Source organism: Rattus norvegicus, chromosome X (assembly GCF_036323735.1).
Source record: "Rattus norvegicus strain BN/NHsdMcwi chromosome X, GRCr8, whole genome shotgun sequence".
NCBI classification, from domain to species: domain Eukaryota; kingdom Metazoa; phylum Chordata; class Mammalia; order Rodentia; family Muridae; genus Rattus; species Rattus norvegicus.
In genome coordinates, this window is record NC_086039.1 from 155,980,197 (window position 1) to 156,001,332 (window position 21,136).

The 21,136-nt window shown below is 47.2% G+C and overlaps 1 protein-coding gene across 1 annotated transcript; it reads right to left on the bottom strand.

Moving 5' to 3' along the window:
• Window positions 1-9,959: 9,959 nt before the first annotated feature.
• LOC100911047 (X-linked lymphocyte-regulated protein 3A-like) lies at window positions 9,960-21,136 on the bottom strand. Its single transcript, XM_006229628.5, has 9 exons — window positions 20,991-21,136; window positions 18,714-18,853; window positions 17,755-17,824; window positions 17,043-17,077; window positions 15,719-15,836; window positions 14,783-14,882; window positions 13,250-13,348; window positions 11,044-11,139; window positions 9,960-10,949 (listed from the first exon to the last, which is right to left on the bottom strand). Exons 2-9 carry the CDS (start codon window positions 18,820-18,822, stop codon window positions 10,893-10,895), a joined length of 684 nt encoding a protein of 227 aa, XP_006229690.1. The 5' UTR covers window positions 18,823-18,853; window positions 20,991-21,136; the 3' UTR covers window positions 9,960-10,892.

Here is a 21,136-nt window from a genome sequence, read left to right on the forward strand (position 1 = left end):
ACCCAGCTCATCTGGAAAGCTAGCATTCCAACTTTCCGAAATGTTTTCCCACCACGTTGTCACACTATATAAGTCTGAGTTAAACCACCATTCTTTAAAGCTAGCTGCTAATTGGCTAATGGGGTATATGTACAAAACCAATGAATTCGATGAATGCCTTACTGTTTCTTTTTTTTTTCTTTCTTTCTTTCTTTTTTTTTTTTTGGTTCTTTTTTTCGGAGCTGGGGACCGAACCCAGGGCCCTGCGCTTCCTAGGTAAGCGCTCTACCACTGAGCTAAATCCCCAGCCCCGCCTTACTGTTTCTTATTGTTAATAACAATACCACACAGTTGGTGCTAGCTGTAAAGAACAGGTTTATTTTGGTATATGCTTCAAGTTCAAAATCTGCTGGTGGCTTTCTTGCTATCAGTATCTGAAGGTGGTACAAGATGGGGATGGCAAAAGACTGGGAGATTCAAGAGACCTAGGCAGATGAGCTTTCCCATAGGATATACTTTCATAATAATGTATCCTAAAAGTAACAGCTCAACCTAAGCACACATGGTACTTTGTGATATCTACCTGAAGTAATGAGAGTGTGAACAATGCAATCAGTGGGATTTAGGGAATTACTAGAGATATTGTACTTGACAAAAAATGCTTTGCCATTAGGTTAAACCTCAATTCCAAAGACAATCTTGATGAGAGTAGAGTTTATGAGCAGGCTATTGAGGATAAAGATGCTTCTTGGATCCAAACTCTTATTTCACTTGGGAATAGACTCTCAGTACCACTGATATCAAGGATCACCAAGTTAAGGATGAGGGAAAATTACCAAATTTAAGAATGGGAAAATGGCTCTGGGAAGGAAACCTTGCTCTGCAATCATGAGGAAATGAATGAGAATCCTCAGTGCATTAAAAGAGGCAGGGCATAGCTGTGCATAGCTGTAACCTTAGCATGGAGAAAGGAGACAAGTGAATCGAGAGCTGTATGGGCAACCATCCTAACTAAAATGTTGAAGTTGAAGTTCACTGAGAGACCCTGCCTCAAAACAATAAGGAGGATAGTGCTGACGTTCTCAAGGCAGTAAGTCAGAGAGTTTGATTTTGCCATGCCCTATGACTCACATATATTGTGTTTCCAGCAATGCGGTTTTATGAAGTTTTAAAGGGTAACAGAGAGCAATAGTATTCTCCTGTACTACTTCTGGGAACCCACTAAACAAGCTTCAACAAGCATGAGACCAGCATGGACAGCTAGTACTGACCCTGGCACAGTGGAAGCCATTGCTAGCTTACACCTTACATTCAGTCATTGCCAAGGGAGCCTCCTGGCAATTTTGCTGACCACCTGAGGACCAATCACGACAAAAACTAGCTTCGTGATGCTTTTATGACCTTGGCCCTCACCTGCCACGATTGAGCTCACATCCGCATTCCCAACCAAAAGCCCACCTTTGCCCTCTGCTCTACCATCTCCTATGAGAAGAGCCATCTTTCTGATACAGTTGGCTAGGTTGGCCCAGACCAGTTCAGGGACAAGAGGCCATCATCCCCTTTACACCCACATTCAGCCTGCCTTCACACCTACACCCCAACAGTACTACTGTGTTCCTGCAACTAGGCCAGCCTCCCGAGGCCCCTGCTCCCACCTCTTGCCCAAAGGAAAAGCTTGGAAACCCAGCATGTGGGCCACCCTCACACCAGCACCTGCCCAACTTCCCATCCATGTTCCTCCAACTACATCCACCTAACCCCTTGAACCACTTTCCACTCCCACCTCGTTCCCAACAAAAAACGCTAGGAGCAAGCAGCCTGTGGGTGACCTGCACCTCAGCACCTAACTAACGCCCTCCTCCCTACCATGTTTTTTCAACTAGGCCCACTTCCCCCTCCTCCCTACCACTACACTCACACCCACCCTATCCCCTTCCCATGACCAAAGGAAAGGGCAGAGTAAAGCATATGGGGGTCCTCAAACTAAAGCTTTAATCTGAACACAAGTGGGAGAAGCAAGGGGCAATGCTGGCCAGCCAAGCAGGGCCATCTGTGGGAAAGGTTGTGTGGGAAGGACTCATCAATGATGTGCGATGATTAGATGGGGCTGGCAGATGGGTGGGTCAGCAACCCAGAGCCAAGCAATGGCAGCAGCAGCAGCAGCAGCAGCAGCAGCAGCAGCAGCAGCAGCAGAACCAGCAGCAGCAGCAGCAGCAGCAGCAGCAGAACCACCAGCAGCAGCAGCAGCACCAGAAGCAGCAGGAGCTAGCACTGAGGACAACTATGAGGACTACTATGGGCCTGGGCTAACTGGGAGATGGTGACAAACTAGAGAAAGGAAGAGTTCTCTGAGCAGCACGTTGCTGTAGAGAGCCATGTCCAGCAGCTCCCGGATGATGAGACTCTGGCTGCCTTGGCATTGTGTCATGGCCTGCCAGCTCCAGCAGCCCGTGGGTCAGGAACTCCAGGATGGCTGTCAGGAAGATGGGTACCTTTTCGCTCAGCCATGGCACATGGCCGCTCTGCTGAAGATGGTGCTAACGCCAGAGTCGCAGAGAAGGTAAGCCCAGCTCTGGAGGAGCGGGAGCATCGACCCAACCCTCCAGGGCTGCTCTGCCTGGTCCTGGGCATGTTGGGCTCCACCTGGCTTTGCTCAGCTGGCATGCTGGGTTGTGGGCCAGAACACTGATTCCCAAGGCCCAACGTCCCCTGTGTGCCTGGCTGTGTATCCTAGGGACCTCTAAATGGTCACAGCCCACTCTCGTGTACTCATTCCCACTGATGATAGTGATAATGAGAGAGGGGGGGCATAAGGGAGAGCCCATGCGTGTGAGTGTGGGCTCTGGGACAGCACTGGCTAGGGGCACTGTGGCTCCCTTGTCTTCTTGGACTGCTGAAGGAGCCTTCCTCCAGGAAATGGGATGTAAGGTGGAAGCAGCTCAGTGGCGCTATGGCGAAAGTCACACTTTTAGGCTTGTAAGGTGCTTTCAGTGGCCCTACCCATTAACCGAATGCTCCTTGTACCCCCACCGCAGTACACCAGGCACCACGGTGAGCCTGAGGGTTTCCCCCTGTTTTTGTGTGGAGGCTCAACCTCAGAGCCCCAAGCATCCCGGAGGTCAAGTGCCACACGGAGAGCTACAGCTCTCTGGGTCTCCAGTGCCCCACAGCCACTAATCTGCTTTCTGCCACATCAGCTCTTGTCTGGGCTGGACAGCCCCTGTAGGTGGAATCACTCAGTAAAAGGTGGCCTCTTGAGTGTACTTGTGTTGGTCCATTTCACTTAGCATCTGGATTCAAGATGTTTCACCCACGGTACAAAAGGTTCTTATGGCTCTCCCAAATAGCAGCTTGAACCAGTGCTCCTCCATCCCTCCATCCCTTCCCACACTCGAATGATAGTCCACTGCATGCATAGGTCATTTTACTCATTCCCTCATCTGCTGGTCCACACTTGGGTGACCTCCACCTTTTTAGAACAACAGGAAGATTTCCCAGTCTCCTTAGGAGAAAAGAGAGCTTGAGATCTACCGAGTTGACAAAAGAATATTGTCAGAATGATTTCAGTAGGAAAAGTAAGTGGGAGTGGGGTTATCTGGTAGTGGACAAGCTTAAGAAAGCATAAAATCCTGGTCAGGTCCTCCAGAGAGACCATGCTCCCACCTGCAGGGTGGGAGGAAAGGAAAACTGTAGCAAAGGAAGGTTAACAAGGCACACACTGAAAGCAGAAGTGACATGATGTGGAGGAAGGGAACTGTTATGGTGGTTGTCAATTTTACAGAAGTTAGAGTTATGGGGGAGACGGCCTCTGTGGGGGCAGCTTTCTAGATTATGTTAGGTGATGTCAGCATACTTCTTGCCCACTGTGGGTGACACCATTCCCTAGACAGGTGATGCGAACCAAGCACTAGCAGGAATGCATTCATTGCTCTTTTCTCCTGGCAGAGTACACAGTGTGATGAGGCTACTTCAAACTCCCCATACAAAGCAGTTGCCACATGGGAGACTATAATTGTGAGACAAATAAATCCTTCTGTAACTTGCTTTTGTTAGGGTATTTTATCAGAGCAATGGGGAAAGCACAGAGAAGGGAGCCCAGGAATTGTAGCCTCCTTTCAGGCTGGGTCCTATTATGATGAGAACACTGGGGATGATTTTAGAAAAAGAGCACCCGCAAGCATGGACACACTGATTTTGAGAGAGGTCTCATGAAGGATTTTAGCAGGACACACACTACTCAAAGGCACTCAAAATTAGCCACTGTGCATGCATGTGTTTCAACTTATACCGAGCTCTTACAAGGGAGGAAGGAATTCCTTTTACTTTATTTAGAGCTATCTCAATTAGTCCAAATGTTTAACCGAACTTGAACGAAGCATGTAAACATTGAAAAGGGGGGAATGGGGGCTGGGGATTTAGCTCAGTGGTAGAGCGCTTACCTAGGAAGCGCAAGGCCCTGGGTTCGGTCCCCAGCTCCGAAAAAAAGAACCAAAAAAAAAAAAAAAAAGAAAAGGGGGGAATGTATATTATTAAATTCATATGTTTAGGATCATATACTTCCACCCAGTAGAGATCTATGTGCCTGAGAATGAATCGCCAAGATGCACAACAGTAGCTAATTTTCATTTCACAAATTCTCTTGTCTTTTCCTTAGTTTTTCATGGTGTGAAACGCTTGGGTCTTGTCCTCCAAATTCTAAGAAAAGCAACCCATTGCTGTTTAGTGATCCAAAAATCAAACATACTGAGCAAGTAAAGGACGTGTTAATTTTCTACTCTCGTCTTGAACCAAAAAACAATGGGTACGTCTGTCTGTCTGTCTGTCTCCTCTCTCTCTCTCTCTCTCTCTCTCTCTCTCTCTCTCTCTCTCTCTCTGTGTGTGTGTGTGTGTGTGTGTGTGTGTGTGTGTGTGTGAGTGTGTGTGTGTGCGCACGTGCGTAATGAAAACCTACCATTTAAAAGCATCCTTGGAGGCTTGAGAGAAAGCTTACTGGTTAGGAGCCCTTGTTGCTCTTGCAGAGGACCTGAGATCATTTCCCAGCAAAACACACATACACAAAAGAAGTCTATAAATGATTAAGTTTAAAACTTTAAACAACTCGATCTCTCTCTCCTCTCCCTTCCCTTCCCTTCCCACTCTCCCTCCCTCCCTCCCTCCCTCCCTCCTTCCTCCCTCTGAAAAGAGCCAGTATGCCAATTCCTCTTTTAAATGACCTTTCCTATAGACAGCCATACATCACATATGTACTCTTGGTTTCAAATGAGTACATTCATTATGTATATTGTAAGCAAAAGTAAAACAGTATATGACATAATGCAGCACATACATAGAAGAGGCAGACAGCAAAGCATCGTCAAATGAGGAACTTACAACCTTTAGCCAAAAAGACTGAGGTAGTCTTATTAAGGGAACAAAAGTCGTCAAATTGGGCATTTAAAACATCCAGCAGTAATGACTGGAAAGACCTAGTGAAGTGGGCTGCAGTTCCAGTCCCGGGCAGAACAACTTCTTCACACACCAGTTTCCAGCTTCTTATACACACCAAGCATTTTTATAGCATGGGGTCAACTATTGTAACAATAGTAACCTTTGTTGGAAATCATTCTCCTCCAGGCTATCTTAAGAATGTGTTCCTTTAAACACTCTTTGCTGTTTGTTGTTCTCCCTTTTCCCTGTCACAAAGGCAGGGGGTCAGCCTGTCTAAAGAAAGGGGCTCAGATGACACTTGACATAAACATGCTTAAGTCTGAGGTAAGAGGACCTATCTCATTGTCAGTGCTAGATCTCAACAGCCACAAGAATCCCATGGCGATGTACCGATATAATTTATATCACACGCACACACTGGCCATATGAGAATAGGTTGGAGATGTGAGCCAAATGTTTGAAACACAAATATTTCCTTCTCTCCTATCCACAATAGCTTGTCTAAACGTGCTTCTTTTGTGTGTTGACAAATAACATAAGCACATAGATATTTCTCAATCACACTGTAAAACCTCTTTATAACAATCTTCAGGAATTTACACTTACTTTTCAAAAAATGTAACCATGTGGCAGTTTTATAAATTTTATAAAAGTTCTGTAATTCTGTAAGCAAATTGTGCTGAACAATCTGAAATTGCTGAAAAGGATCCTAAAATACACTTGACAAATACAGAAAGAAAAGTGTGTAATGAAAATTCAGAGAGAACGGAAGGCTTACCAAAGCTAAGTCCATTTTATACAAAAGGGGTGGTAGTCTGGGAACGGGGAGATGGCTCTGTGATTAAGAGTGCTTACAAACCTTGCGGGAGACCTGAGTGCAGTGCTCAGCACCCACTTCATGTGGCTCACATTCACCTGCAACTACAATTCCCGGGAAATGCAAGGCCCTCCTGTGCCACCCACAGGAATCCAAATGCACCTGCACGTACTTACACACAGACAGGGTCAACAGAAAATGAATACTAAAATGAAACTAATCGACAATGTGGCCACGATCAAGTCCTTGTATTCCTCAGCACCACTAACCTGCTAATGTCATTTCAGATACTGTCATTTAATAGGCAATTTTCTTCTAACCGGTATTAAAAAAAAAACACGTGCATTCGTTGGATGATTTGAAAACCACCAACGAGAGACCTGGATATCTTGCCAACACAGTATCGTTAGCCACTCGGTATAACGAAAACACGGGTGAATTTGTACTTCATGAAGAATGGGGTACATACATATTGTGAACTGAAAGATGGTCAAAAAATTGCTAGTTATTGCATAAACAGTGGCTTCTGCCATTATCAAATTACACACACCAAACATTTCATAAATAGGTAAATTTGATTTTATTTGCCACTTTCCTATGGTCCTCAGGGTTTCAAACAAAGTTGGTGCCCAGGGGGCTCAGGTCATCCAGTTGTCCTCTGGAAAAGAAGCCACCCACCCTACAAGAAGCAGACAATGTGTTGCCCCACCAATCTGCACAAACTCAGCTGACTCACACCCCACAGCCTTAGTGCATAGGAAAAAGGCAAGATTGCAGGGCAACAGAGCTGATGTTCTGCCAACTTTCTATGGGCCAGTGTTCCCTTTGTCCATCACCTCCCACACTCAGAATGCCCCTGTCCTAGAGGAAGACTTCACCTCTGGTTTGACATGTGACGGCGATGTTTGTTGTAGGCACACAGACTGGAAATGTTAGGGGTTAGTTAGAAGCCTTAACAACCTGTGGGGTTGAAGTGTATTTCGGATGAACCAGAAAGAATCCAATTGTGCTTCCATAAAAAATGAGGGGAACCCATGCCCGTTTTAAATCTCAGGTCGCTTACAAGGGCAGAGTTGACACTTCCTCACTGCCGACTCCAGTGATTTCATGTTTCCCGGGAAGCTTCACTTAGTTAGGGTTCTGCCCGAGAAGCTCCATGCCAGTGTTGCTGGGCACGTCCAACAGGCACAGGAGAGAGCTCAGTGAGAAGTGATAGTTCCCCTCTAACACAGATACTCTGCCTTTGTGCAAGCACCTCCACTCCTGCATCATTTCCCTGAAAACCTACTTCTGTGGAGGAGTAAAAGAGGACATCCCTGGTCTGCATCCTCCCCAAGGCCAAGTGCTGTAGCCCTTCTTCTTATGGTCCACGCTGTGCGGCAGGACAGATGTGCTGTCACTACATGGGGATGACTTTCAGCTGTGTCCCAACCAGACCAGCACCCTGGCAACTCACCCTCAAGACTGAGTAAATATGTTTCTGCCGTTTGTGAGCTGTGGAACTCACCAACTCACATGCCCGTCACCTACTGCCTGTGACGTCACCTGTGGATATGAATGTGACTGCTTTGTACAGCACACAGACGTGTCCCCCTCCCTGCCCAGCCCCTGGACGACGAAATGCTCAGCAAAGAGGTGAGAAGAAAAACATGGTCAAGGTCAACGTTGTCAGCTGGGATCAAACTTCGGGGGGCTCTGATGACAGGGGCATTATTTTCCAGTATATTTAGAGTCGCTATGAGCAGGAAGAGAGTTTCCAGGTGTACCACAATCCCCGGTGCACAGGGAAGCATAATTCCACCAGAAAGCAACCCAGGGGTCATGCCACTTCTTCTAAGAACAGGGGTTCTAGGGAGAGGCTGCCTGTCCTAGCTTAAGGGCCTCAGAAAGGATCTGGCCTGCTCTGAGCCATACAGATAGCTTAGAGGCCATTTGTGCTATTATGTATCTCCTGTCCGGGTTCTGGCAGCTTGGGGGAGCCTGTGCCTCTGCAGGTAGTGTAAGGGTCATTTAGACAATCAGGTATGTCCGGTCCTGGCTGTGGGAGATGTGGAGGCCCAACAGATAACTCAGAGCACCAGGCTCTTTTAGGACCTCCACTCTCTAGCTTACATGAAACAAGGACAGGTTTTTACATCTTTTCCATTGAAAAGACATCCCTGCTTGCTTAATATCCCCAATTTCCCTGGAGATCTGTGGGTGAACTACCTTGGTGCTGCCAGCAGAGTGGGACACTGTCATAGGAGTTGTGACATTGTTACAGGAATTGCGGTGTACCCGGGGGGACAGACACACATCTACACATTTAGATGCTGTACAGTGGAATAGTAAGGGTCACAGAATGTGTTCGGTATACATCATCAGTGTGGACACGGAAGAAGAAGGAAGGAGAAAAAGGAGAAGGAAGGAGGAGGAGGAGCACGGGGATGAAAGGGGGGGGAACGACAACAACAGCAGCAGCAGCAGCAGCAGCAGCAGCAGCAGCAAATATATCTGAGCTCAAACGTCTAAGAAAGGAACATGTAGCTAGGGAGACATGGGTCAGCTGGTAAAATGCTTGCTGAACAAGCATGAGTTCACATCCCCAGAAAGCCTTTTCAGACCTCAGAACAGGGGCTTTAGACCTGGGTCAGAGGTTAAGAGCACTTGCTGCTCTTGCAGAAGACCTGAGTTCAAATTCCTGAACCCATCAGGTGGCCCACAACAGCTCTACCTCTAGGGGTCTGTCACCCTCTGTGGCCATCTGAATGCATGAGTAGACAGACAGACAGACAGACAGACAGACAGACACACACATATAGATCCACATAAATAAAATAACCAAAATAAAATTTTAAAGAAAAATCTCAGCACAGCAGTGTGTGTGTGTGTCACAGCCGCATTACGGGGCAGAGACAGGTGGATCCCTGGAACCCAATGACCTAACACGGTAGCCCAGTGGCTGAGCTCCACCTTCACAAGGAGACCAAGATTCATAAAATAAACCAGACATCAGAAGTATCTCTGGCCACAACATGCAGAGGCTCATGTGTGCAACACACACAAAAAGGAATAGGTACACACAAACACACACACACACACAGAGAGAGAGAGGGGGGGGCATGTATGTGTGTGTGTGTGTGTGTGTGTGTGTGTGTGAGAGAGAGAGAGAAAGAGAGAGAGAGGGGGGGGCATGTGTGTGTGTGTGTGAGAGAGAGAGAGAGAGAGAGAGAGAGAGAGAGAGAGAGAGAGAGAGAGAGAGAGAGAGAGAGAGAGAGAGAGGAATAAAATTCAACACTGGGAAAACACTATGGAGACTATCCACGCCTGGTAAGGATAGGTACAATATCTCAAGTAGGAGACACTCAAAGCTGGAAGTAATAGGACATTATATAATAATATGATTAAAGAAATAATTCTCTGGGCTCACTGGCACTTTGCACAAAGGGGGAAGTTCTTTTTGGATAATGCAAATTTTAGACAGTAAAGTGATCCAGCAGGGAAGCCCTCATTCACTGTGGAGGAATGCAATTCCACTTGTAGAAAATGGGAGAAGCTGAACACTGACTCCTTTCAATGCTTCTACACAACAGGGCACAGTGAGACAAGTGGCCTGGACTACACCTGGCCCCATGCATTAACGCAGGCGACAACACACCACCTCCACAGGGCATGGGGCCCTTTCTGTCTGAGAAGGGGTGAAACTTCAGGAACGTCAGAAAGAGAATGTGACTCAATGATTCATCCCAACGAGTCTGAAACGATTTCATGTTTATTAAATCAAATGTTGCCAAGTAAAGAACTCCCAGGGTATACATACAGGAAGTCACAGGACATGAGATTTAACTGTACAGGAGACCTGATATATCCCTGATGATCAAGTACTCTACATGCGCAATAAATTTCAAAAAAAAAAAAAAACCCAAAACATTGTCAGGTACTACTATCCATACAAGTGAGGAATTTAATAAACCACGGCGAGTCAAGCTCTATTCGAGTTAAGAATCACCTCTTAATGGGACAGAGACACATTTAACTGGAAGACCTCATAAATGTTGTCTTCAAATAACATTTCTACAGATGCACACCACGTTACTCACATCAATCTCGGGAGGTGTGATGAATTCTACTAATTTACTTTTTTTGGGGGGGGGGACCTGAGGACTGAACCCAGGGCCTTGCGCTTGCTAGGCAAGTGCTCTACCACTGAGCTAAAACCCCAACCCTACTAATTTACTTTTTAACAGCACACTACCTTTGGAGGCTTAAGGTCCGTCCCATAGGCTGCATCACTGAACACATTTAAGAGCAGAGTGTAAAAAACAGACTGCATCTTCTTTAATTGTTTATCTGGACAAGACAAGGATGGCCCACTTGTGTGCCTTCTAGTTTGGGAAAATGATGCTCACGTATGATAATGCGCTATATCAATGCCAACGAGTGCCAACCCTTAATTACGATGCTAACAGGGAAGGCCTGTTGTTTCTACCCCGGGGTTGGAGCTTCCTACAGACGTATTTGTACTGCTGCCACACAAATCCTTGGGTACATTTGGGTTTGAACAGAAAGAGGCATCTTCAGGAACAGGGGGAGAACACGGAAGATCTAGTCGCCAAAACTGCAAACACCACAGGTAGCTTTACCCAGCTTATTTCTTCTCCGCTCATATTGACTTTTGTCCTCCAAAGTATTACGAGAATAACATATCCAGGAGAGACTGTGGGGCAGCAGCAGTCTCTTGCTGGCTCTGTTAAGAAAAGAAAATGTTAAATGGGTGTGAAATAAACAGCACTCAGGGTTGGACTTATTTCCATTTTCTATGTGAAAGGCTCGGTACTTACATGCATCATCAGAAGTTTTACTTCCAAGGTGGCTATGAGATGTCTCAGCTCTTCAGCAATGGAATTTGCCCGAGAATCCCTCAGCACCTCAAATTTCTGAAGCAAAAAGACATGTGCGGAAATCAGCCCTGGTCATCTTGCCTTACAAATGCGAACACCACCATTTAAAAGGGAGCAGATGTAATCAAAGACATATGACTCTGACACGGGCATACACCCTGGACAACATGAAGATCGAAACACCCAACAACGTGACACAGACTTTGCCACTCCTCGACCCACTGCTAAATGTTCAAATCCTGAGGGATTAGCTGTAGGGGTGGCCCAGGCCAAAGGTGCCTGCCTGCCTACCGTGCCCGAGAGCCTGGGATGCCTCTCCCTGCACAGCACAAATGAAAGGCAAGGAAGCCAAATGAAGACAGAGAACATGAGGTGTGAGCCTATTCACTGCCACTCGCCCACTTCTGTGCAAGATGGAATACCTTGTCCTGTACTATGAGCACTGTGCACCAGTGCACCAGGAACCTAAAACTCAACCTTTCCACTCCACGTTCCCTTTAGCACTGAGTGAAATAGCACACACTCCACCTAAACGGTTTTGCTAAATCCTGTGGAGGAATAAAACTTTGCAGGACCTCTTCCATAGTATCAAGATACAGTGACCATAGAAAATGGACCAACACAGAGAGCTTAAAGTTGGAATCGGTGAGCAAGTTTCTAGGCCACTGAGTACTTGAAGACTGATATTTCAGCAGGAACAGACACTGGCGCCTCTCCCTCCCTCTCTTCTCTTCTCTCTTCTCTCTTCTCTCTTCTCTCTCTCTCTCTCTCTCTCTCTCTCTCTCTCTCTCTCTCTCCCTCCCTTTGTGTGTTTGTGTGTGTGTGTGAGTGTGTAAGTGCACACATGTGTGTGCCAAGGGTGGGGATTTGTTTTCAGAGAGAATCACAAGAAAGCAAGGAAGAATTCCGTGAACTCGGGTGTTTGGGATCATCTGAATTACTCTGGATGAACAAAATTCTAAATGAAACATGAACAAGACAATTCACATTGAGTCTGAACAAAAGCAGAAGTCCAGTGTTTAACTGTTTTCTAGAAGAGCTGCAAACCTGAAGAGGGCAGAGGTCAATCAACGCGCCTAGGAAGAACTTACAGAGACGATGATGGAGGGTAATCCTCAAATCACAATCTCTCTGACTTCCACTTACTTTCTCACTGAGTGCTACTACACCCGGGAGCTGTCTTATGGGTGTAATTGGCCATCTGAAGCCATGTTTCAGTCCAACAATGAAGGAAAATATAAGAGGATGGAGTAAGTTAAGTAAGTGCAAACATTCTTGTCACTGTTTTGCTTAAAAACGGATCACGAGGGTCTGGGAAGACAGCTTCAGTGTGTAAAAGTGTTTCTCAAGGGGCAAGAATGCAGCAGTAGGCAAGGAGCCTGCTCCACAAGCATAAAAAGCCAACCTTAGCTCTTCAGCACACATGTTAAACGTCAGGCATGGTGACACACCTACTGATGCAGGATAGGCCGAGCCTTAGGACCCTGTGAACAGCCAGCCTAGGCATAGTGGAGAGATCGGGGTCCAGTGAGTCATCCTGTTACCAAAGGAAATGACGGAGTCCGGCACAGTGGTGCACACCTGCCATCCCAGCAGCACTCAGGAGAGAGGCTGGCAGGCAGGCGGATCTCGGTGATTTTGGATCCAGACTGGCCCACCTAGTGAGTTCCAGGACAGCCAGAGCTATACAGTAAGATCCTGTCTCAAAATTAAAAACAAATAAACAAAAACCTAAAGGAAACAAGGTTAGGATGAACAGTATCCATAAGAGTTGACCTCCGACCTTTACGCACCTATGCAGAGACAGGTACACGTGTGTGCATGTGTGCACATACATACACAAGGGAAGAATGCACTGGGAGGCAAGATGGGATGATCGAAGGAGCGTAAATGCCCTGCCTGTACAATATCAACAGCTGCAGATGAAATTACCAAGGCAGCAAGTCCTGCTTCGAATGTTTCTCCTAACCATGAGGGAATCCTAAAATTACAAACTGACTTTGTACTTAGGTTGACACGGAGCACGAGGAAAATGCTGGAAGGTGTTTGCAGGTCACTTTTCTAAGGTGCTATCCGAAGCACAGAGAGAATACCGGAATAGCCAGTGTCCCCTTGTGTGGGTTGATTTGAAGAATGTTCAACAGACCTCCAAGTATTCTTCACACAGTGACTTAAATTCCTCCATTCTGTTCTTCTGCAGAGTGAGAGATTCATGAATAAACTTCTGTTGCTCCATAAACATATTCTACAAACAAAGACAGTACAAGATGTCAGAACAAAAAAGAAAAAAAAAAAAGAGAAAAAAAATAAAAAAAAGAAGATGTCAGAACAAGTCAGGGGTAGGGGAAACCTTAGAGAAACAACGCAATGGTGTATTATATTTATGCAAAACAGATGGTGTAATACATGCACCATTTTTTCAATTAAAACAGTGACCACATTTACAACACTAACCTAATAGTAGAAAAATAACCTTCATAATGTGAAGCTCATTCATGTATTGGGAAGTTGTCTACTTAACAGTACTCAACACATAGCTATTAGTTCCTGAAGACTCGAAAACCTACCTATAGGAGGCCTCCAAATCTGCGGACTCTCTTGGGTTTTTAGAACCTACCTTGAGTTGTCCCCATCATACGTCACTCCACCAGGTAGGAACCCACTGCATTTGCACACAGTGCCATGCTAACAGGGTTATATTCTAGAAAACTTACTTCAGATGCTGCCCTGGACCAATACATGAATGCACATCTAAAAGAAACTGTTCAAAGAATTCTGTGAGATGGGGACTTTATCCTCTCCTTCCACTCTGAAGAAACCGAGGCCCGAGTGTAAACTGTTCTTCTGAGTTAGCATAACTACCAAGTAACAGGACCGTGACTGCGATCCAATTGGTGGGATTCCAGAGTCCATGCTCCTGACTTGACCTGGACCGGACAGCATCTCCATCTCCCTCAGTACACCAGCCTCCGCTTCCCCACCTCTGGAAGTCAGAATCTCCAGAAGGCAGCTCCATCCTCCAGCAGGAAGAAAGAACCCCAGAGGCACCACAGACTACAGTACCTGTCCCCAAAACCCCATTCTCACCTCCAGGGAAAAGGTGACTCAGTCACCATCACAGGTCCATCACTGCATGGCAACCTTTTCCCTCTTCTCCTCTGGGGACAGGGCTGGGCTGAACTCCAACCACTGACATCCAAGTCTCCATCTGCCCTGCCACAGCCACAGCCACAGCCACAGCCACAGCCACAGCCACAGCCACAGCCACAGCCACAGCCACAGCCACAGCCACAGCCACAGCCACAGCCACATGGGTCCTCTGCATCCCTGATCCCTGTGTCAGAAGGCTACTTGGGGCCCTCCCACTGTTTGGCATCTGCACCTTGGGGATCCTGAAGGCTCCCCGCTCAGGACACAATCCCATACCTTCCCCTGCACTCTGCAGACGCTACCTGCTCATCCCCAGATGTCCCCACCAACCTGGCTCCTCACCCATCATCACCCTCCTTGTCATCTCTCCACAGGGAAAAGAAACGAGTCAGGGAGGAAGGCCCATCTCTCCTCACCACACCCACCACCCTCCTTGTCTCCCTGAGCTCATGTCCTGCGGCAGGAAACCTCTGCTGCTACCTCTGATGCTGACACAATGGACTCCTTCAAAGCTAAGCCTGATACTCACGCAGAGTTTTTCGGCATGCTTCTTGACTTGGTTTGCATCCGTGGTTAGCTTCTTACTCAAATTTGTAACCTGAAGAGAATAGTCCTGATAAAGTTTCTGCCTGTAAAGGACAACAGTGGACACTGTGTTATCCCTTCTCGAAATGAAGACCACGCATTCAAGGCACGGCTGACTTGTCCTCACTCAAGCTACCGATGGAGGACTGGGAAAGAGCATCTAAAACATTCTGATGCGGAAATGGAAAATGAGGAGGATTATTTCATATCACACTAAGAGTGTGTGTTCTGCCTTGGCCAGGATAGAAGTCACTTCACAACACTCATTGTGTAGGAATTCTCAGGAAGAAGAAACATAGTTTTACTAACATTCCACAAGTATTTGCCTCTGAAGTGCACAACTTCTGCTTTACTTGTTCCTTTTATGGAGATTGGTCCAATGAGGATGCACACCTACGAAAATCACAGAGCTCTGTGGACACCTACCCACTCTTCCTCACTGTCCCAGTGAGGGTTCTGGTACACCTGTATGGTGAATGCTGCTCCTGAAACCTCTGCAACATTGGAGGCGAGAGATTGTCATCTCATTTCACAGCGAAGAGATGATATCATGGACTGCAGGATGTATGTTTTGGGGATCTCAAGGTCAATGCACCCAGCACTTTGACACAATGCACACACCTTCCTTACTGGTACACGGATTCAACTGCCCCGTGTGAAAACAGTGTCAAAACATTCTAATTCATTCTCAGGAAACACAGTTGCTTTCAGTCGCCACAAGAAGCTATCCGGCAAAAAACCAAGATGGTTCTACAGCAAACCCAAGGCAAATACACTTGCCGACAAAATTTCTACCTTGTGGGGCCACTGGCTATTCCCCCTTCATCGTGCCCACAAACCAACTGTCAACAGCTCTGGGATCAAAGTGCCAAGACCTTACCTCTGTTCACACTGGGTTTTTAGAATGTCCTTAACTTTGACCTCCATGGCAAGGAAAGATGATGCCATGATCCTCAAGAATCTTTCTCTGTTTTCCTGGAGAACTTTCTGAATCGGCTCTGTAAAAGGAACATGATCTTGTAGGCATTACTGCAAAAGACCCTCACCGGTATTGGAAAGACACTTGTTATCAATAGACGGAAAAGATCTGTCCATGCAGAGGTTATCTGCCTCCTCTCTTTCAGCCAAGAATTTCAGTGGCTCCGATCTTAACGGGAAACTGGGTAGTTGGATTTCAGTGTCCAGATATTACATACAAAACATAACGCAGAGAACTTGACAAAACTTACAAAAAAGGGTATCAAGTCACGGTGTAATTTCTTTACTAGACGGCATTCATAAAGGATGGATTTTATCAATGTACTAAGTGTGCTCCAGTTGGAGGACACATTAGGAGGGGCTGTTGGGCTACTTGGTGCAAAGCACAGATATGGCCCCTGCGCAAAAATCTCTCAAGGCCCAGAGATCAGCGCACAGTGAGATGAAAAATACGGTAAAGATTGTGGGCATTGATGCTTTTGGACCAGTTTGATGAGGTAGACATCCTGAATCATTTAAAGGGAAAACTGACTCATGGAAAAGTCTGTGGTATTGGGGTTGGAACCCAGAGGCTTCAACATACGAGGCAAGTGTCCTCCACCCCACTACATCCCTATCCTGAGTCCTGGAGAGTTTCTACATGTAACTCTCCATCGGAAAATCCCACAGACCTCCCAGCTGGTTCTCAGTTTGTAGTTTTTGTCCAACAGTTCACGAGACTAACCTCTGACAGCGATTTAAAGAAGGATTAGCCCGATCATGCTATAGCCACAGGCTAACAGTACTGACTTCAGTTTTCCACTTCATGTGCTGTCTTTTTGCACGATAAATCGTGGGCAGCTATTTAACGAGGATTGGCCCTCTGCTAGCAACCCCACTCTCCCCAGCAAATAAAAAAGACCTAGACGAGAATACAAACGAGTGAAGTGAAATGTGGTATTAAAAGCAGATGCATCACTTGTGTGATTCAAAAACACATAATTTCTTCCCACTTTTAAATATCTCACAGAGAGTAGGTAAGAATAGTCACACGGCAGGTGCCATGATCTTCATATGGACAATTACCATGAAGTAGAGACTCGACGAACTAATAAATACTATTTTGACACTGAGTGTTTGAGAGCAAGGCAGTAAACACGCTCCTCCTCTCTGCCAGGTGACAACTCCCTCGCCTTGTACTTCTTCGGCTCAATTTTATCAAATTCCGAATGCCTCCTAGAACATACCTTCTAATTCTTGGAACAAATCCTGTTTTTTCTTCCTGAAAAGAAATCACATTAACTCTTTACTTCAACGTATACAAAAGGCCACCTTTGCAGAGTGAGCAGAGGAAGTGGAGTGTGCCACACAGCCTATATAAGGTTCTCGGTTCAAGAGCGGACGTTGACTCTTGTAGATTTCTAGAGAGGTGCAAGTGTACGAGTGTGCCGCCATCAGAGGTAGAAGTGTGTTTGTGTGGGTGGGTGGGTGGGGTGTCCTCCTCTAACCATCTCCACCTTACTCCTGTCAGAAACGTTCTGTGACAGGACTTGTAGTTTGCTGGCGGCATGCGATTTTGATTCTGTAACACACTGAACATCTGATGGACTGCAGGATGAATGCGTTGGGGCCTTTAAGCTCAATGCACCCAGCGCATTCCTGTGACTCACACACCTAACCCACTCCTGCATTTGTTTCTTTGTTTCTTTGTTTGTTTATCTCTCAATTTATTTTTGTTAGGTTGGCATCAAGAAAGAACTTCTCTGCCACACCTCAGCCCTCAGTTCTGGGGTTCAAAGGTGTTAAGTGGGGTCATGTGTAGCTTTTTCTGTGGGGGGTTGAGGATGTAACCTCAGATTCCTGTGTTTGTACATTGAGCACTCTTTCACTGAACCATCTTTCCAGCCTGACTTTTCTAAATGCATTTTATGAGTGGATGAAAAAATGAAATGTGGTCACCTGTCCTGTTGCCTTTCTGTTCCAGAGGCAATAGTTTCCTCCCTACCGGCAACAGGGACTTCTTTGTTGGCTGTATTAAAGACAAAGAGGAAAACTATTTTCAAAGAGGAAAACTATTTTGAGACAAAGTGTGCTGCTCCCATCACCTACCATGGAAAACAGACTCACTGTGGGGTTTCTAGGACCCATAGCCACCAATGATATCTTACCCTTTTGAAAGAAGCCATGCAGAGGCCCAAACAAACCACATATATACACATACAAGCACAGAGTAAGTGAGTGTGGGAGCGGTGGCACACAGAAGTATGCCTACAAACAAACATACATTGTGTATGTGTGTGTGTGTGTGTGTGTGTGTGCACGCGTGTGTATGTGTGTGTGTATGTGTGTGTGTGTGAGAGAGAGAGAGAGAGACAGAGACAGAGACAGAGAGAGACAGGGAGACAAAGAGACAGGGAGACTGAGGAGAGAGAGAGAGAGAGGGAGGAAAGAGAGCTTGAGGGAGGGAGGGAAGAAGGAAGGGAAGGAGGGAGAATGTGTTAGAGGGGTAGACAGAGGCACACGCACATAAACAGACACACATGAAATTTATTAGGCTTGAGTCTAGATCAGCTGGTGCCGGCACCTGCTGCACACGCCTTCGACATGTGACACATGTGTTCCCAGAGAGGCATACTGCATATTGCCTGGAAAGAACTGTCTTATGAGCCTTGCAGGTTTCATGTGAGGTCGGAATTTCAGGTGGGGGAAGCTTAAGCCACAAGAAGCTTGGGCAACAGTTCATAGCATCTGAAACCTCCCACTATTGCAAGAAAGCAATCTCCATGCACCACACCCACTCGGTGTCCACCTGCCAAGGGATTTTTAGGATGTCTCCTGGGGGTAGACACATCCCTCGAGCAGCCCCTCTGGTTTGCTTGTGTTTTGTCATGATGTGGTTTTGTTCTGTTTCTTTTTACCTGCAGCGATTGCACCTGGTGGGTTCTGGCTGTCATCTGAAGAGAGATTTGGGACCACACTTGGGTGCCTGCCGACACTGGCAGTGGCCTTCCTTTCACTGCTTGACATGGCTAGAAGCTTCTTGGGTTAGACAGCACTCCTGGAAGTAGAGATGCTGGGCAGAATTGCAAGATGGCAAGGGGAGAAAGGACCAGGACTCCACGGGGTGTGGCTGGGTGCCCTGGCACTTGTGCTGGAGCAAAATGAGGGCAAGAGCATGTCACCAATGTCCTGACCTGCCCCGTTCCTCTATCTGGACCTGGAGCTCCCCAACCCACTTCCTCTCAAGATCAGTACCCTTTCCTGCTTTTGCAACCCCTGTAAAACAGTGCACCTACTGCTGGCATCTGGTTGGGAACTCCAACTCACTGAGGTCCTACTCAGTCCCCGAGGCTATGTCTTACAGCTCACACGTTGTCCCATTTAGCCCTCACAATCCATGCCACCCCATGACTGCCGACGACTGCTCCCTCGCCTTGCCCTCTGTGGCCTTGTGCGGTATCATTTGGAAAGTGAAGCTCCTGGTATGACTCTACCAGTTTGCCTTGGACCTGCCTCTTTGTGATCCCACTGCCCTAGCACATGAGCTAAGGCTCCTCTCTGAACCCTGTCCTAACTGGACTGCCTCTACACCGAGTTCCCCAATAGCAAATCATCCACCCAGGGTACTCTTCTGGCCTTGGAGCCTCCTTAGTCTCAGAGCGTGGCTGGGCATACCTAAGTAGGCACCACCTCCCAGTGCACGTCTCTCAGACTGGTTGGGAAGGCATGTACACCCAGGGTCAAGTGGCTTCAACTAGTACTTGTGGGACTTGGATAGAGATGTTGCCTTTGTTGAAGGGGACCAGACCTGGCCAGTCCCTTCAGACAGGCATTTATGTTGAAGGAGGCAAGGCTCACGGCCGCATATAAGCAGGAACCAGAGGTCCACTGAGGACCCCAAACAGATTCACAGAGCTCATGTGGAAGGTCACTACTTCTGTTTCTCTACTTCGCTGTCACAGCCAACTCTCTTCAAACTTGCCACCCACCTGGACCCCCTTTCATCCACTGCCCTCACTGGTCTATTTTACTTCCAGGTGGGAAATCTTCCAAACTTCTCATCACAGATAGACCTAGTGCCTTCTGCCTCAAGATCACACTATGTTCCACAATGGCCCGAGGCCCCAGGCTGACTGTGTTTTCTCACCATCAGAGACTCAAGACTGACTCTGCTAACACCCTATCACTCATCCAGGTGACCACAATTCAATACATTCCTCTGAGACGCTCCTTCTGCCCACCCCTCAGTTAGAGGCCCCACATTCCAGAATGGGTCTCTGATTACCAGGGACACTACTATGCCTGAGGCTGCCTACAGGTACTCCCAAAGGTGTGAGGCCTGTCCATCAGCCACCCATTCCCAGCTTGGGCCCTGTTGTTGCACATGTGTTTGTGCAGAGTGCCCAGGGTTCCCCATCCACTTCAGACTAACTCTCCTGGACAGATATTGCTCATGGAAGCAGCACAGGAGGATCCAGGTGTGGACCAGTCAGGATCCAAACAAAACAAAACAACCAAAAAGAAACAACAACAAAGGAAACCGAAGAATATGGAAAAAAAAAAAACCCAAACCTGTCAGAAATGTGTAAAGGTGCCTACTCCCTCTCCCGGCGCCATCCCCCTCTCTATGGTCCTGTTGCCCTCATCACACCCCTTCTCATTCTCAGCCTTAGGCCCTCTTGCAGTCCCCAGGAAAGTGAAATAAAGCTTCTGATGTCACCTCACAGGTTTTCCAGGACCCTCACGTTCCGTGATCACACTGTCCCAGGATGATAAGTGCTTCAGTCCGTCCTGGTAACTCTAACCCACTCCTGGAGGCCCACCACGAAATGTCCTCCCAAAACCTATTCCACAGAATGTCACCACCACCACCACCCCCCAAAAAAATAAAAAAAAAAAAACTCATGCCACAATGACAAGGACTTCAATCTGTCCTGGTGCCTCTAACCCACCCCTGGAGGCCCCACATGCAACGTGCCCCTAAAACCCATCCCATGACAACACGGCCTTCACTTTGTCCTGGCGCCTCTAATCCACCACTGGAGCCCCACCATGGAACGTTCCCCCCAAACCCATCCAACGGAACATTCCCCCAAATCCCGTCCCACGACAACAAGGCCTTCAGTCTGTCCTGGTGCCTCTAACCCAGCCCTGGAGGCCCACCACCGAACGTCCCCTGCAAAACCGTCACCCACCTAGGCTCCTCGAGTCCGCAACACAGCCTTCTTCCACTCACACAGGTCGATCTGCCTTCATCTGGACCTCGTCCAGATATAACGACCTCTGATTGGTTGATATGCCACAGGCACATGCGCACTGGCTACCACCACTCTGCGCATGC

Bases quoted from the DNA above. Each gene is read 5' to 3' on its own strand.
- LOC100911047 (XM_006229628.5), bottom strand. From the start codon at position 18,822: ATGTCAAGCAGTGAAAGGAAGGCCACTGCCAGTGTCGGCAGGCACCCA. The intron at 17,825-18,713 runs GTAAAAAGAAAC...TCTTTAATACAG, and splicing joins ACCAGGTGCAATCGCTGCAG to CCAACAAAGAAGTCCCTGTT. The intron at 14,883-15,718 runs GTAAGGTCTTGG...TGTCCTTTACAG, and splicing joins AAAACCCAGTGTGAACAGAG to GCAGAAACTTTATCAGGACT.